Genomic DNA, 16,691 nt, shown 5'->3' on the forward strand with positions numbered 1-16,691 from the left:
ATTAAAGAGAGAACACTTAAACATAAGAATAATTGTGCAAGTGCCAGCTCCATGGACTGTGTTTTCACAATGATCTTTCCAGCATTTCTTTGACATTAGTAACCTTGACCATTAGCAGGGTGCTTTCCTAACATTGACTGAACTTTATCACTTTATCACAAGAATACTATCAGGGCTGGAGTTTCTGCTAATATAGATGGTTAACCTAAGCACAAATGTTCGGTTGAAAGGGCAGTGCGTAGGAAAGAACTGCCAGACAAAATGTGTAGGAAAGAACTGAAGAAGGGTCTCGACCCGAACCATCACCTATTACTTTTCTCCAGACGTGCTGGCTTACTCCAGTTTTTTGTGTTGGATGAAATAGCTGTGCCTACATTCGTAAAATGGTCTTTTTGACCAGGTGTTACACAAAGGAATCAAAGCAAAATAAACACGTTATTATACAGCACGTTTCTTGTGTTCTGTGACTTTCGGAACATGGGCCAGTTTGGGCTATAACTGGTTCCACAAAATAGCACCAGAGTAGGTAGAGGTGAGGCAGAGGTTCACCTGCACCTCCTCCAACATCATCTACTGCATCCACTGTCATGGGTAACACCTTCTCTACATCGGCTAGACCAAGCGTAAGCTCACCGACCGCTTCGCCCAACACCTCCGCTCTGTCCGTACTAACCAACCTGATCTCCCGGTTGCCCAGCACTTCAACTCCCCCTGCCATTCTGAATCTGGCCTGTCTGTCCTGGGCCTCCTCCATTGCCAGAGTGAGGCCCAGCGTAAATTGGAGGAACAACACCTCATATTTCACTTGGGTAGTTTATACCCCAGCGGTATGAACATCGACTTCTCTAATTTCAGGAAGTCCTTGCTTTCTCCCTCCTTCCCTTCCCCCTTCTCCGCCTCTGCCTTTCTTTTTCCCACCACCCCACCCCCCGACATCAGTCTCAAAAAGGGTCTCGACCCGAAACGTCGCCTACTCCTTTTCTCCATAGATGCTGCCTCACCCGCTGAGTTTCTCCAGCATTTTCTGTCCACCCCAGAGTAAAGAGCAGATCATTTTGTTTTCGTGACAACAGCCGAGGAATACACGTTGACAGGCTTTTATGTGTCGGCCCTACTTTGAAATAATGTCTCTGTAACTTTTATGCCCACATGAAAAACCAAAGGACAGATAGGTATGGTAACAGCACAGTCTTTTACCCAGAGTAAATCTAGAATCAGAGAGCATAGGTTTAGGTGAGAGGGGAAAGATTTAATAGGAACCTGAGGGACAACTTTTTCTATGCAAAGCATGGTGGATACATGGAATGAGCTGCCACTCATATATTAACGTTATTATCCACATCTAAAGATGGCTAAATTGCTTCTGAAAATTACTCACTAGATAACACTTCAACATAACTAAATTTGATATCGCCTTACCTAAAATTGAAGAAGGGTCCTAACCCAAAACATCACCTATCCATGTCCTCCAGAAATGCTGCCTGACCTGCTGAGTTACTTCAGACACTTTTTGTCTGTTTTTCAAACCAGCATCTCCAGTTCCTTGTTTCTCCATTATCTTGAAAAGAGTTGGCGTAAAAAGTGAAGAACGTCACTTTTGAGAGCATCTTCATGGGAAACAAGTCATTGCAACCTTCTCAAGAGCGATCAGGGAGAGATACTAAATTCCAACCTTGCGAATGACACTCAAAACCCATTAATTTAGTGTGGCACAGTGATGAAGTGGTAGAGTTGCTGCCTCACAGCACCAGGGACCCGGGTTCGATCCTGACTACGGGTGCTGTCTGTATGGAGATTGCAGGTTCTCCCTGTGGCCATGTGGGCTTTCTCCGGGTGCTCCGGTTTCCTCCCACACTCCAGAGACATACAGGTTTGTAGGTCAATTGGCTTTGTTAAAACAATTCTAAATTGTCCCTAGTGTGTAGGATAGTGCTAGTGTACGGGGGAATCACCGGTTAGCCTGAGCTCAGTGGGCAAAAAGGCCTGTTTCTGCCCACAAGTCAAAACTAAAGTCTAAAGACAAATTAAAATTAAAAATCATATCAGGTATTATCACCATTGCCGTTATTACAATTTTTTTTTACAACATTCACTTTGGTGACAACTGGAGAGAAAACTGAAAGGTTGCAAAATTATTATGTGCATGCCAGCCACTGGTCTTATCGTTTTAATAAACTGAATGTACCCGACTTAATGAAGAATATTGCTGTGGCAGCAGGCTCCAATGTGGCTGCAAAGTAGCTAAATATTGCCTCATGTGGATGCTCTAAGTCAACACTATTGATTCTGTCCTTACTGTGTGTGTCAGGTATTTACTTTACTGCTGACCTTATTTTGGCTCATTGCCATCTGGCCATCAACACAGTCCACTGATCTGTGGGGGAGGTAAAAAAATTATGTATTAAGGAAAGAATGGGACATTTGGAATGCCATGTTGATCAACCAGTGGTCAGAAGATATCCCATGAAACCGAAGTTGTGTAGAATAATTTCTATTTGCCACTTCCACTATCCCATCTGGACACGAGACGATTCAGAAAATATTCGGTAGAAAAGGCTTCGTAACAAAATGTGCAGACCAGTGGGTAAGATGCTTATTTTGGTTGAAGGGTGGGGGAGGTGGCTAGAGTGGACAATAAGGAAGAGGTTAATCAATAGCAATTACTCAGGACTGCACGGTGGCACAGCGGTAGAGTTGCCAGAGAGACCCGGGTTCAATCCTGACTACGGGTGCTATCTGTACGAAGTCTGTATGTACACCCTGTGACCGCGTGGGGTTTCTCCGGATGCTCCGGTTTCATCCGACCCTCCAGAGACGTACAGGTTTGTAGGTTATTCAGCTTCAATAAAATTGTAAATTGTCCCTAGCGTGTGTGGACATCGCGTGGACTCGGTGGACCTGTGCCTGTTTCCATGCTCTATCTCCAAACTGAACTAAATGACTTGTTTTCAGGGCTATACGGTTACCACCGAGCATTACTTTACTGTGCACGAGTTTTTGTTTTTCTCTTCTATCCAGTGTTTCACAGTATTTGTCAAGGATAAAATTCCCACTGTAACACTGCCTTGTGAAGATCTCAAATGTTTAAAATGAAAGAGAGGGAAAAACTGTTTTTAAAAAAATGCTGTACTATTCACAGTTTAAGAGTCACTTCACAGATTTTTATTTTGACTCTGGAAACCAATTCAAATGAATAATTCCCACAGGAGTCCCACCATTTACTTTGGAGGTGATGCTTTGCTATTTATCTGAAAAAGTCCATCTTTATAAAAACTGTAATTACAAACAGGGTTTTTTAAATAGCCTGTGCAATGCTTTGAAAATGTTTTGGAACATTTCCCATACTTTTAATAAAGCTTTAGAGTATTTTACACGCTTTTACTTTCTGCATAGACTCAGCAAATATGTTTAATTTAGTGAGGTTTAGAGATACAACATGGAAACAGACCCGTCAGTCCACTGAGTCTGTGTCAATCAGCGATCCCCGCACACTTACACTATCCGACACACTCTAGAGCCATTTTACAATTATACCCAGAAAATTAACCTACAAACCTGCACGTCTTTGGAGTGTGAGAGGAAACCATAGCACCCCGCGAAAACCCACGTGCTCACGTGGAGAACGTACAAACTCCATACAGAGAAGCACCCATTGTCAGGATCGAACCCGTCTCTGGTTCTGTAAGGAAGCAACTCTATCGCTGCGCCACCGTGCCATCCCATCAAGGATTATGCATCGAAATATTTGAAATCATAAAACACATAATTTATCTAGTTGTGGTAATCAGTTAGCTTCCAACACGTGAAACTGCACCAGTCACAATATCACCCCATGAACATGTAAACGTAGGAGCCATTCGATGACAACACTATCTCACAGAACAGCAATGAGATGAATAGCCTGTTAATGCTTTACCCTTCAAACTATATTTTTTGATACTAATTCCCAAGATCATGAGATCTTAACATAGAAACATAGAAAATAAGTGTAGGAGGAGGCCACTTGGCCCTTCGAGCCTGCACCGCCATTCATTGTGATCATGGCTGATCCACAATCAGTAACTCGTGCCTGCCTTCTCCCCATATCCCTTGATTCCGCTAGTCCCTAGAGCTCTATCTAACTCTCTTTTAAATTCATCCAGTGAATTGGCCTCAACTGCCTTCTGTGGCAGAGAATTCCCCAAATTCACAACTCTCTGGGTGAAAAGGTTATTTCTCATCTCAGTTTTAAATGGCCTCCCCTTTATTCTTATACTGAGGCCCCTGGTTCTGGACTCCCCCATCATTGGGAACATTTTTTCCTGCATCTTGTGGGTGGCGAAGCTGGTAGAGCTGCTACCTCATAGCACCATAGACCTGGGCTCAATCTTGACCTCGGCTGCTCTGCGTGAAGTTTTGAAAATTCTCCTAGTGGGTTTCCTTCAGTGCTCCGCTTTCCTCCTGCATCTCAAAGTTCTACAGGTTTGTAGGTTGAGTGGCCTCTGTATAATTGCCCCTAGAATGGTTGCAAAATTGGGTTAACAGAGAACTAATGTGAACAGGTGATCAATGGTCGGCACAGACTTGGTGGGCCGAAGGGCCTGTTTCCATGCTGAATCTTTTAATCAATCAATTTAACATCCACCTAAACCGTTTCAATGGGACCTCAAGGATTAAATCAGTGTGTCATTCATTTTTATTACCATTTTTAAGGATCACAATGGCACTGATGGGACAATTTTTAATCTTAAATTGGATTTAATAAATCCAGTAAAGTCTCTTGATTTAAAAAAATATATCAATGGGAACTGAAAAATTAAAATAACTGTGGATTCTGTGGGCTTAAGGACCTGATTCCATGCTGTATCTCTAAAACCAGAATAATTAAGACTAAACCTATTCTTAGGCAGCAGAGTGGTGCAAGGGAGAGTTGTAGCCTTACGCCCCTGTCCCACGATGCGAGTTCACCCAAGAGCTCTCCCGAGTTTTTTAAAAAAATCACTCGTGGTATGTACGTAGCGGGTATGGAGGACCGCGTGGATGTCCCGTAGCGACTCGTAATGCTAAGGGCAGGTACTCGGGAAACGCGGTAACTCGTGAAATTTTTTCAACACTGTGAAAAATGTCCAAGAGTTACCGTGTTTCCTGAGTACCTGCCGTTTGCATTACGAGCCGCTACGGGACATCCACGCGGTCCTACGTACATTCTACGTACTTACCACGAGTTTGATTTTTTATTTTAACTCGGGAGAGCTCTTGGGTGAACTCGCATCGTGGGACAGGCCCTTTACAGCGCCAAAGACCTGAGTTCGATCCTGACTACAGGTCTGTCTGTACAGAGTTCTCCCTGTAACCATGTGGATTTTCTCCGGGTGCTCCAGTTTCCTTTCACATTGAAAGACATGCAGTTTTGTACGGTAAATGGCTTCTGTAAATTATCCTTTGTGTGTAGGATAGTGCTAGTGTGATCGCTGGTCGATGGGCCGAAGGGCCTGTTTCCACGCTGCATCTCTAAACTAAACTAAATAAAAATGCTGTGATTTTCAATTGTGGTATAAATAAGCTCTGTCTTCGAAGGAAAATTATTTTCAAACAGAAATGTTATTATAACTGCCTGATGGTAGTTAATTGTTTGGACATACAGGAAGCATTGTGATGGGAAAAGGTATCTCCAGTGGGACAATCATACCTTACCTGAGGTGAATTCAGAGATAGGTAGTTTAGTTTAGTTCATTGTCACATGTACTGAAGCACAGTGAAAAGCTTTTGTTCCATGGTTACCGCACAACAAAAGCTTTTCACTGTACCTCGGTACAAGAGACAATAAACTAAACTAAACTACCTATCTCTGAATTCATTTTATTGCTTCAGGATGTGTCGCAAGCCAACGTGGTGTTAAAACAACAAGACACATTGCACTATTGTACCTTAGCTGTACAAAGAGAGTTCTCCTGCCCCAGTAAATTTTAGTTTAGAGATACAGCACGGAAACAGGCCATTCGGCCCACTGGGTCCCCGCCGACCAGCGATCACCGCACATTTTAACCATCCTATACACACTAGGGACAATTTACATTTACACCCAGCCAATTAACCTACAAACCTGGACGTCTTTGGAGTGTGGGAGGAAACCGAAGATCTCGGAGAAAACCCACGCAGGTCATTGTAAACTCTATACAGACAGCACCCGTAGTCAGGATCGAACCCAGGTCTCTGGCGCTGCAAGCACTGTAAGGCAGCAACTCTACTGCTGCGCCACCATGACTGCCCTTAATTAGAAGTTCATTGTAAGGTCAATTGTAAGGTTCATTAGAAGGTCAGACAGCATCTCTGGAGAACATGAATAAGTGATGTTTCAAGTTGGGACCCTTATTCATACTGTGAAGAAACCCTTCTTGTGTCTGAAGAAGGGTCCTGACCTAAAACATCTATGTTCACCACAGATGCTGCCTGACCCGCTGAGTTAACCCAGCACTTTATATCTTTATTTGTTAACCAGCATTTGCAGTTCCTTCTATTCCATTGAATTAGTTGAATATTTCATAATTCTACTGGTGAATAGTTATTCTTTATTAATATCTAATGAAGAAGTTAATTATTTGTCTTATTTCAACCAAAGGGAATGAGAATATAAGAAGTTGTACACTCAGTTCACTGAGGTTTACGGGATTTCTTAGTAGCCAATCATTCCAAATCCCCTTCCCATTCTGACCTTTCTGTCCTGGGCCTCCTCCACAGAGAGTGAGGCCACATGCAAATTGGAAGGAACAGCACCTCATATTTCGCTTGGGCAACTTACAACCCAGCGGTATGAATGCTGAATTTGCTAATTTGCTAAGTAACGTCTACCCTGCCCTCTCCCCTCTCCCCCTTCCTCCCCCTAGTCATTTAACTAGTTCCTCAGCTCTCCACATTGTATCCCTCTTCAGATCTTACCTTCCCTGACCAACAATGAGCCCACCAGGGCACCACCCTGCCTGAGGTCATTTGGTTAGTTTAGTTTAGATACAGCGTGGAAACAGGCCCTTCAGCCCACTGAGTCTGCACCAACCAGCGACCCCCGCACATTAACACTATCCTATACACACTAGGGACAATTTTACACATACACCAAGCTAATTAACGTACAAACCTGTACGTCTTTGGAGTGTGGGAGGAAACCGAAGATCTCGGAGAAAACCCACGCGGTCACGGGGAGAATGTACAAATTCCGCACAGACAGCACCCGTAGTCGGGATTGAACCCGGGTCTCCCGCGCTACAAGCGCTGTAAGGCAGCAACTCTACTGCTGTGCCACCGTGCCGCCCTGATCTGTGTAGCTGGTCCTGATCTTTTCTCACCTCTTGCTCTTCACCCCCTCACCCCACCCTCCACCCCCTACGTTCAGTCTGAAGAAGGGTCTCGACCGAAAAAAGTCACCTATCCTTATTCGACAGCGATGTCGCCTGACCCACTGACTGGCTCTAGCACTTGGTGCCTATCTTTGGATGAGAATATAACATTGCATTTTTTTTTTTCAGAAACTTGCTTTGTCTTGGTTATTGCTTGTCTGAGATTCATTTCACCGCTGGGAACAAAATCAGAGTTACTACCAGAGGGGCAAACATATAACGAAAATGTCTCATGTCCTCGAATGTGCACCTGCATTTTTGATGACTACAGTGAAGAATTGAATGTCTATTGCAGTTCTCATAATCTTACCAGCATTCCCAAAGATGTACCGATTAACACCAAAACCATTTGGTTTGATTGCAACAACTTCACAGTTCTTCCATCCCATATGTTCAGAAACATGTCAAATCTGGACTTCCTGAACCTGGAGAAAGGCCATATCGTTACCATCGAGCCACACGCCTTCTACGGCCTGAACCATCTAGTTCACCTCCATTTAGAAAGGAACAAACTGAAAAGTCTGGCACCAAATGTGTTTCTTCACACTCCGTTTCTTGGCTCGCTTAGTCTGAACAACAACAATTTTGGCAAAATCGAGGAAGCATTATTTTCTGTCCTCGCCCATCTCTGGTACCTGAACCTGGGTTGGAATAACCTTGCTGTGCTGCCCACGGCAAGCTTTCATAACTTGTCCCAGTTAAAGGAGCTTATTTTGGCCGGAAATAGGTTGATTTACCTGCAGCCACAACTTTTTAGCAGCTTGACAGAACTGAAGGAACTTGACCTGTCTGGAAACTTGCTGAGGATCATAAAGAGGAACATCTTTGTGAAACTGCAAAAGCTTCAGAAACTTTATTTGAGCTACAATCAAATCAGCACCATCGTGCCCAGAGCTTTCATGGGGATGAAATCTCTCAGGTGGTTGGACTTGTCCCACAATCGCATTGCCATATTACACGAAGAAACATTCTCTGGGCTCCTAAACCTCCATGTGCTTCGAATGCTCAACAATTCCATCACAGGCTTAAAGCACAGGACATTCAAAGAACTCCAGTTTCTGCAGGAACTCCAATTTGGCTCCAACAAGATCAAAAGCCTTCCTGAAAATATATTTGATGGCCTGGTCCATTTGGAGATCCTCACACTGAATAACAATCAGATACAGGAGATTAAACCAGGGGCATTTGTTGGTCTTTGCGATGTAGCTGTACTTAATCTATCGAGCAACTCTCTAAGGAACTTACCAGAATATACCTTTAAAGGTCTGCCTCATCTTCATAGCTTGCATTTAGAAAATAATGCAATCACTAGAATTTTACCAAACACATTTTCTGGATTGATCAGCCTTCGAAGACTCTTCTTGCAAAAGAATCATATTTCAGTTATTGATAACCGGAGCCTCAGTGATCTACGAGAGCTTTTGGAACTGGATTTCAGGTACAATAAACTGATACAGCTCTCCCCCCATGCATTTACAGGAATATCAAAGCTGGAATATCTTCTGTTAAAGAGCAATAAACTTGCACACATTCCCGACGTCACCTTTCAGCCCCTCCAGCAACTCTCCTGGCTTGATTTATCGGAAAACTTTATTGAGTTTTTCTACAATCATACTTTTAAGCCTCTGACCAGGTTAAAATACCTGAACCTCGAGAGCAATTCTCTAAGGAACTTCTCCGTCCAATTTTTGAAACAGTCATCAGAACTCGAACAGTTGCTACTGGATGGAAACAAGTGGCATTGCGACTGCTTGCTGAAGTTTCTCAGGGATTACTGTTTGGAGAACCCCCAAGTGGTACCCCGCTACTTTCAATCAACCATAGAAAAAGATGAAAGTCATACAACGGTGTATACATACAATAACATCTCATGTGCAAGCCCGCAAGCTATTGCTAGTACAGACCTGAGAGACATCAGTGAGGACTATTTTGTTAACTGCTAACGTCAAGTGCACTATGTGAGCCTGCCTACAATTATTACACATATTATTCAAATAGCTATATCATGATTGCTGTATCTCTCACAAGCACATACTATATACTACTACAACAACAATAAATAAAATATTAGTTAAGGAATACATGCCAGACAATTCTGGCCAGTGCAATTTATTATCATGATAATATTTCTTTTTGGCTTGGCTCAGTGAACGAGTAAGTAAATAAGCTTAATATGATTGTTTCTGCAAATAATGTTTAGCTGGCTGGTCTAAAATAACAGTAAATGCACTGACTTGAACATTAAGCAAAATAAAAGAAGTACAAGTGCTACATAGTTTTCACAGTGATTAGGGAAATGATTTTACTTGTTAGGTGAACCAGAAACGGAATTGGAACTGGTGGATGTGTCAGTAGGAATGCAAGAAGAAGTGTTCTGCAAGGATCTGTGATGGGAACTCCGCTGAATAGAAGCATAGAAACATAGAAATTAGATGCAGGAGTAGGCCATTCGGCCCTTCGAGCCTGCACCGCCATTCAATATGATCATGGCTGATCATCCAACTCAGTATCCCGTACCTGCTTCTCTCCATACCCTCTGATCCCCTTGGCCACAAGGGCCACATCTAACTCCTTCTTAAATATAGCCAATGAACTGGCCTCAACTACCCTCTGTGGCAGAGAGTTCCAGAGATTCACCACTCTCTGTGTGAAAAAAGTTCTCCTCATCTCGGTTTAAAGGATTTTCCCCCTTATCCTTAAGTTGTGACCCCTTGTCCTGGACTTCCCCAACATCGGGAACAATCTTCCGGCATCTAGCCTGTCCAACCCCTTAAGAATTTTGTAAGTTTCTATAAGATCCCCTCTCAATCTCCTAAATTCTAGAGAGTATAAACCAAGTCCATCCAGTCTTTCTTCATAAGACAGTCCTGACATCCCAGGAATCAGTCTGGTGAACCTTCTCTGCACTCCCTCTATGGCAATAATGTCCTTCCTTAGATTTGGAGACCAAAACTGTACGCAATACTCCAGGTGTGGTCTCACCAAGACCCTGTACAACTGCAGTAGAAACTCCCTGCTCCTATACTCAAATCCTTTTGCTATGAAAGCCAACATACCATTCGCTTTCTTTGTTAAATATATCTAAATGACCTAGGCGTAAATGAAGATGGGTTTAGTTTAGTAAGTTGAGAGTTGTGCACGATTGTTAAGTATAGAGCGGGATATAGATTAGCTACAAAATGTGCGTAGAAATGGCAGATGGAGTTTAATCCAAGCAAATGCAAAGTATTGCACTTTAGGGGAAATTGTACAGGATAGGATAGGCTTGCAGTGATAGGGACCAAACGCAGGCATGTTGGCCAGTGTAGGCAAGTTGGGCCAGTGTGGGCAAGTATCACTCTATGGCTCAATGACTCAAGTTAAAGGCAAGACCCTTAACTGCATTGGTAAACAAAGGGATTTTGGGGTCCAAGTGCACAACTCCATGAAAGTGGCAACACAAGTAGATAGCGATGTAAAGAAGGCGCATGGCATATTTGCTGTCATAGATCAGGGCATTGAGTACAAGAGGCAGGAAGTCATGTTCCAGCTATATCTATATTACTAAAAGTCTGTTCTTGACCGGTTTTGGCCATCTGTGCTGCGATTTCCGAGAGAACGCCGCCACCTACGGCCGTCATTTTTGGCCACCTTGCTCAGAGCCCCCCTCCGCCGTATGTGTGCCGAGGATTTTTCCCGTCGATGAAAAATGACAGAGATATTAATGATTTTACAAAATTCCCCATTCTCTCTGCTGCCCCTGCTGGCGGCAGGGGGAGGGACTATAAAACCAGGAAGTGGTGTGCCTCCATCAGTGTCTGCAAGCTGGAGGAAGGCAGAGGGTCACGTTTCTCTGAGCTGTGAATAACACTGAACACATGTCTACTCAAATGTAAGTGTCCTTAGTGGTTCTAAAACGCTTGCAGAATGTGTCTATTGGTTCTAAAATGTTTGCAAAAAGTGTTTATTGGTTCTAAAATGTTTGCAAAAAGTGTTCTCTTTTGGTTCTACAATGTTTGCAGAATGTGTCTTTTTTTCTTCTAAAATGTTTTTTTTTTTCTCCCCCCCCTTTCCTCTCCCCCCCCCCCCCCCCTCCTCTCCCTCCCCCCCCCCCCCTCTCCCCCCCCCCTCCTCTCCCCCTCTCCTCCCCCCCCCTCTCCCCCTCCTCTCCCCCTCCTCCCCCCCCCCCCTCCCCCCCTCTCCTCTCCTCCCCTCCCCCCCCCCCCCCCCCCTCCCCTCCCCCCCCCCCCCCCCCCCCCCTCCCCCCCCCCCCCCCCCCCCCCCCCCCCCCCCCCTCCCCCCCCCCCCCCATCCCCCCCCCTCCACACCCCTACCCTCCCCTCCCTCCTCTCACACACCCTCTCTCTCCCCCTCCTCTTCCCCCTCTCTCCTCTGTATAGCTTATTGTGTACAATTATGGTCAGCCCTTACAGGAAGGATGTGGAGGCTTTGGAGAAGGTGCAGAAGAGGTTTTCCAGAATGCTGCCTGGATTCAAGGGTATCAGCTATAAAGAGCTATAAAGAGAGATTGGTCCGGCTTGCACTGTTTTATTCTGCAACATCAGAGGCTGAGGGAAGACTTGGAATGCTCCCAAATTATGGGGCCCCCCTAATCAGCACCCCTTTCCGCTCTCCCCCACTCTCACCCTCTCTCTCTCCTCCCCACCTTTCCCCCCTCACCACCCTCCCTCTTATTCCTGGAAAGTCTCCCCCCCCCTATCCCTCTACAATGCCCCTCTCTCTGTTTAGTCTCTGTCTCTCTCTCTGCCTCTGCCCCTTCTCTCTCTGCCCTCACTCTTTGCTAATTGCTAAATTGTTCTAATTATGAATCAAAATGCGTTACTAGATCAAAATACTGTGAAATACTAGAAACCTTAAATAAAAGGAGGAAGTGTTGGATGTGCTATGCATGTCAGAGAACATTTGTAGAATCATGGAGGCAACACTGCAGGATTTTGCCTTTTATTAACACTGGAAAACCTTAACTAAATGAGTTTTAAGATGCCGAGAAAGTCAAAAGAGTGGGTCAGTGGTAGGATGGCAGACGACTAAAAGAGCAGTATTGAGCAAAGAAAGAAAAGATCCATGGAAGTAATCTATGACATTCCCATGAAGTTGTAAATCAGAAATGAAATCATCGGTGATACTTAAGTTACTCCAAAACTAAACACACCTATTAGTGACACACAAAGGAAATTACACATTATTTCATTTTTAAAAATTCAGTTTTAAGCCTATACTTCCACTAAATCTAAAAGCAAATTTCAGCCGCATTACAAATTTAGATATCAAAATTATTTATTAAGTGGGGTTTTGTGAAAATTTTGAACAGAATTGTTATCTTTCACGTGTATGTGTAAAAAATATGTATGAGATCTTTGCTTTTTGACAAAGGGCCGTGCCGATTGCATTGGTCTTTGCTTCAATTTGGAAACAGAATAAAGCTCAGAATTTAATTAAAATCTAAATTCCCCATCCACTTACTGTTTTGCCTAATTTTTCCCATTTGTCGTCTTTTGGAAGTTCCAGATCGTTTGTAGTCTCATCCTTAACAGAGAGGTCCCAGAAATTAGATTATGGAGTAAGGTTTGAACATACTGAAAAATATACCAATACACCCATGGATCTTAACATCACTGCAACAAAAAAAATCAAGGGATAAGTTAAGAATGAGGAACAGCACATGCTGGCTTATCAAAGAAAGACATAGTGCCAGAGTTACTAAGTGGGTCAGGCAACATCTCTGGAGAATGGATAGATGATGTTTTGGGTCGGGACCCTTCCTCTGACTGATTGCAGAGTATAGGATAAAGTTGGAAGGGCAGTAATAGGGGAACACAGGCGAGGGAAAGGGGGTAGGGGGGTTGATGGACAGATTGTTGAAGGAAAGCCAGAGATTTAAAAAAAACAGATGTGAGCCAAACGGATAGAGTTGCAAATTGTGAAGCTCAAGGATAGAAAAGTTGCAAATTGTGAAGTTGGAGGAAGGAATGGGGAAGGTGGAAGGGGAGGCAGAACCACTACAAGATCATCCAGAGTTCAAGGAAGAGATATAAGGGATAATTTAACCTATTCAAGACCAATATTCTGCAGAAAAATAATAACACATATCTATATTACTAAAAGTCTGATTTTGACCGCTTTTGACTTACCGTGCTGTAATTTCCGAGAGAACGCCGCCATTTACAGCTGTCATTTTTGGCCACCTCACTCAGAGTACCCCTCCGCCGGACTGGACTGGAGAATTTTTCCCATCGATGAAAAATCAGGGAGCTATTAATGTTTTTTTTTTTAAATCGCCATTCTCTCTGCTGCCCCCGCTGGCGGCAGGGGGGAGGAATTATAAAACCCGGAAGTGTCGTGCCTCACTCAGTCTTTGCGAGATGGTGGAAGCGAGAGGGTCACAGCTCTCTGAGCTGCGAATAACACTGAACGCACATTTACTTCACGGTGAGTGCCCTTAATGTGGTTCTAAAATGCTCTGTCCCTGGTGAGTGTGTTTGTTGGACGTTATTTAAAGCACGGTTTTGCTTCATCACCAGCAACCTCTACAGGAGGCTTTAAATATTAATTTTACACACTGTATATTCAACACGTTCTGAAGTTACTTGGCATTTTAGTATTGGGTGAGTGTGGGTGAGTGAATGAGTCTGAGTGAGTGAGTGTGTGTGTGTGTGTGTTTGTGTGTATCTGTGTGTGTCTTTGTCTTTGTGTGCGTGTATCTGTGTCTTTGTGTTTCTGTGTGTGTGTGTGTGTGTGTGTATGTGCGTGTGTGTGCGTGTGAGTCTGTGTGTGTGTGTGTGTGTGTGTGTATGAGTCTGCGTGTGTATGAGTCTGTGCGTGTGTGTGTATGAGTCTGTGCGTGTGTGTGAGTGTGTGCGTGTGTGTGTGTGTGTGTGTTTGAGTGTGTGTGTGTGTGTGCGTGAGGGTGTGTGTGTGTGTGTGTGTGTGTATATGTGTGTGTGTGGAGATGTGTGTGCGTGAAAATGTGTGTGTGTGTGTGTATATTAGTCTGTGTGTGTGTGTGTATGAGTCTATGCGTGTGTGTGTGAATGAGTCTCTGTGTGTGTGACTGAGTCTGTGTGTGTGTGTGAATGACAAGGAGCAGAGTGGGGAGGGGGGGGTGAAGGGAGGAGGGGCGACTGAGTGAACTGCCAGCACACCAGCCGTAAGTGACAACTGCCAGCCCTCCCGTGTGATGCTGGGACCCAACGGGTCCCACTTAGTCTAGTCATTTTTACTTTTTAGTTGCAATCTAATTTCGATGGAAATTTGCATTGGAATTCAATGAGAAAAATCTTGTCTAAAGGGCCTGTCCCACTTTCACGACCTAATTCATGACCTTTGCCGAGTTTGCCCTCGACTCATAATAATAATAATAATAATAATTTTATTTATAGAGCACTTTAAAAACAAACAAAGCTGCAACAAAGTGCTGTACATCACTAATCATTGACAAAAAAGTTAATACACACCAAAAATAACAATCAAAAGAAATAGTAGGAAAAGACATGTAAAATAAAGAAACATCAAAAACACCACAAACAGAAGCAAAGCCTCAGGCATGGTCAAAAGCCAGGGAGTACAAAGGGAGTTTTAACACTGGATTTGAAGATGGACAGTGAGGGGGCCTGTCTGATGTGCAACGGCAGGGTGTTCCAGAGTGCCGGAGCAGCAACAGAGAAGGCTCTATCCCCTCTGAGCCTCCGATTAGACCTTGGTACCTCCAGGAGCAGCTGACCAGCTGACCTGAGGGACCGGGCAGGAGCGTATGGGTGGAGCAGCTCAGAGAGGTAAGGCGGGGCGAGCCCATTCAGAGATTTAAAAACAAATAACAGTATCTTAAAATGAACCCGAAAGTGCACCGGGAGCCAGTGTAGGGAGGCCAGAATTGGCGATATGTGCTCCCTCTTTCGAGTCCCTGTTAAAAGGCGAGCAGCAGCATTCTGAACCAACTGGAGACGAGCCAGTGAAGAACGAGCAACACCAAAATAGAGCGCGTTACAGTAATCCAGCCTAGATGTAATAAAGGCATGGATTACTGTCTCAAAATGCTGCCGCTCGAGAATGGGCTTCACCTTCGCCAGCTTCCTTAGGTGAAAGAAGCTGGACTTAACCACCGCGCATATTTGGCGATCTAATTTAAAGTCACTGTCCATCCTAAAACCCAGGTTCACAACTGTTGGCTTCACGTACCTTGACAATGGACCTAAATCAACAAATGGAGGTTCACGGCAGCCATTGGGATCAAATAAAATCACCTCTGTCTTCTTTTCATTAAATCCAAGAAAGTTTAGGGCCAACCAGGACTTAATGTCATCAAGACAAAACAGAAGCGATTTAACATACTCACAGCATGGTTGTCACGAGGTCGTAGGAGGTCGTAGGTAGGTCGCAACAGGCCCTGATGCTAGCCGTAGGTACTCATGGCATCAAGTAGGTCTGGAAGTTTTTTCGAGCCGGATGAAAAATGTCCTCGAGTAAAAAAGGTTGTGAATTAGGTCGTGAAAGTGGGACAGGCCCTATACACTATTGCAGAATTTCCTTTTTTCCTTGCATCTTAATACTTGGCCTCGATGAAAAATTGTTCCTTTGCTATGTCACCTCCAGTCCTTCTATGGAAGCTCCCCAATCTGCTGAGCATTTCCATCATTTCCTCTTTTTAATTTGAGATACCTCTTTTGTTGCTCAATTTTCATTCTTACTTTTTGCTTCTTCATTCACCGAGACATGAGAATGAATTTCAATGCCAAATCAAAGTTTTCTTCAATCCCACTCGAGGACTGCATAGGCCATTTATTTTCCTTCCTAGGGCGGTACAGTAGAGTTGCTGCTTTACAGCACCAGGGTTCGATCATGCTGTCTGTAAGGAGTTTGTATCTTCTTCCCGTGACTACGTGGGTTTCCTCCCGCACTCCAAACACATACAGGTTTGACATTGGTAAAAATTGTAAATTGTCCTTAATGTGTTGGATAATGCTAGTGCACAGGGATCACTGGTCGGCATGGATTTGGTGGGCTGAAGGGCCTGTTTCTGCACAGTATCTCTAAAATAAATTAAACTTCACTTTCAAATACATTAGCGTAAGTGCAGCAAAATATTCCTTCAAATGAAACCAGTTGAAAATGAGCCATAACTGGAACTCAACCTTCAAATCCTAATCAGTCATTCAGGGAATATGATGCCATAGTAGCTACATCTTCAATTCAATTCCATCACCGTCGATTCTACAGGTGCACCACAGAAAGCATTTTATCAGGATGCATTACAGCATGGTTTGGGAACAGCTCCATCCAAGACCGCAAGAAATTGCAGCAAATTGTAGATGCAGCCCAGACCAT

General features: G+C 44.0%; 1 protein-coding gene across 1 annotated transcript; it reads left to right on the plus strand.

The window, feature by feature from the left end:
* The first annotated feature begins 952 nt into the window (after positions 1-952).
* Positions 953-9,426, plus strand: igfals (insulin-like growth factor binding protein, acid labile subunit). The gene is made up of 2 exons (XM_055651716.1): positions 953-2,584; positions 7,500-9,426. The coding sequence occupies exons 1-2, from the start codon at positions 2,569-2,571 to the stop codon at positions 9,311-9,313; spliced, it is 1,830 nt and encodes a 609-aa protein (XP_055507691.1). The 5' UTR covers positions 953-2,568; the 3' UTR covers positions 9,314-9,426.
* The last annotated feature ends 7,265 nt before the right edge of the window (positions 9,427-16,691 follow it).

Source organism: Leucoraja erinacea, chromosome 20 (genome assembly GCF_028641065.1).
Source record: "Leucoraja erinacea ecotype New England chromosome 20, Leri_hhj_1, whole genome shotgun sequence".
Taxonomy (NCBI): Eukaryota; Metazoa; Chordata; class Chondrichthyes; order Rajiformes; family Rajidae; genus Leucoraja; species Leucoraja erinaceus.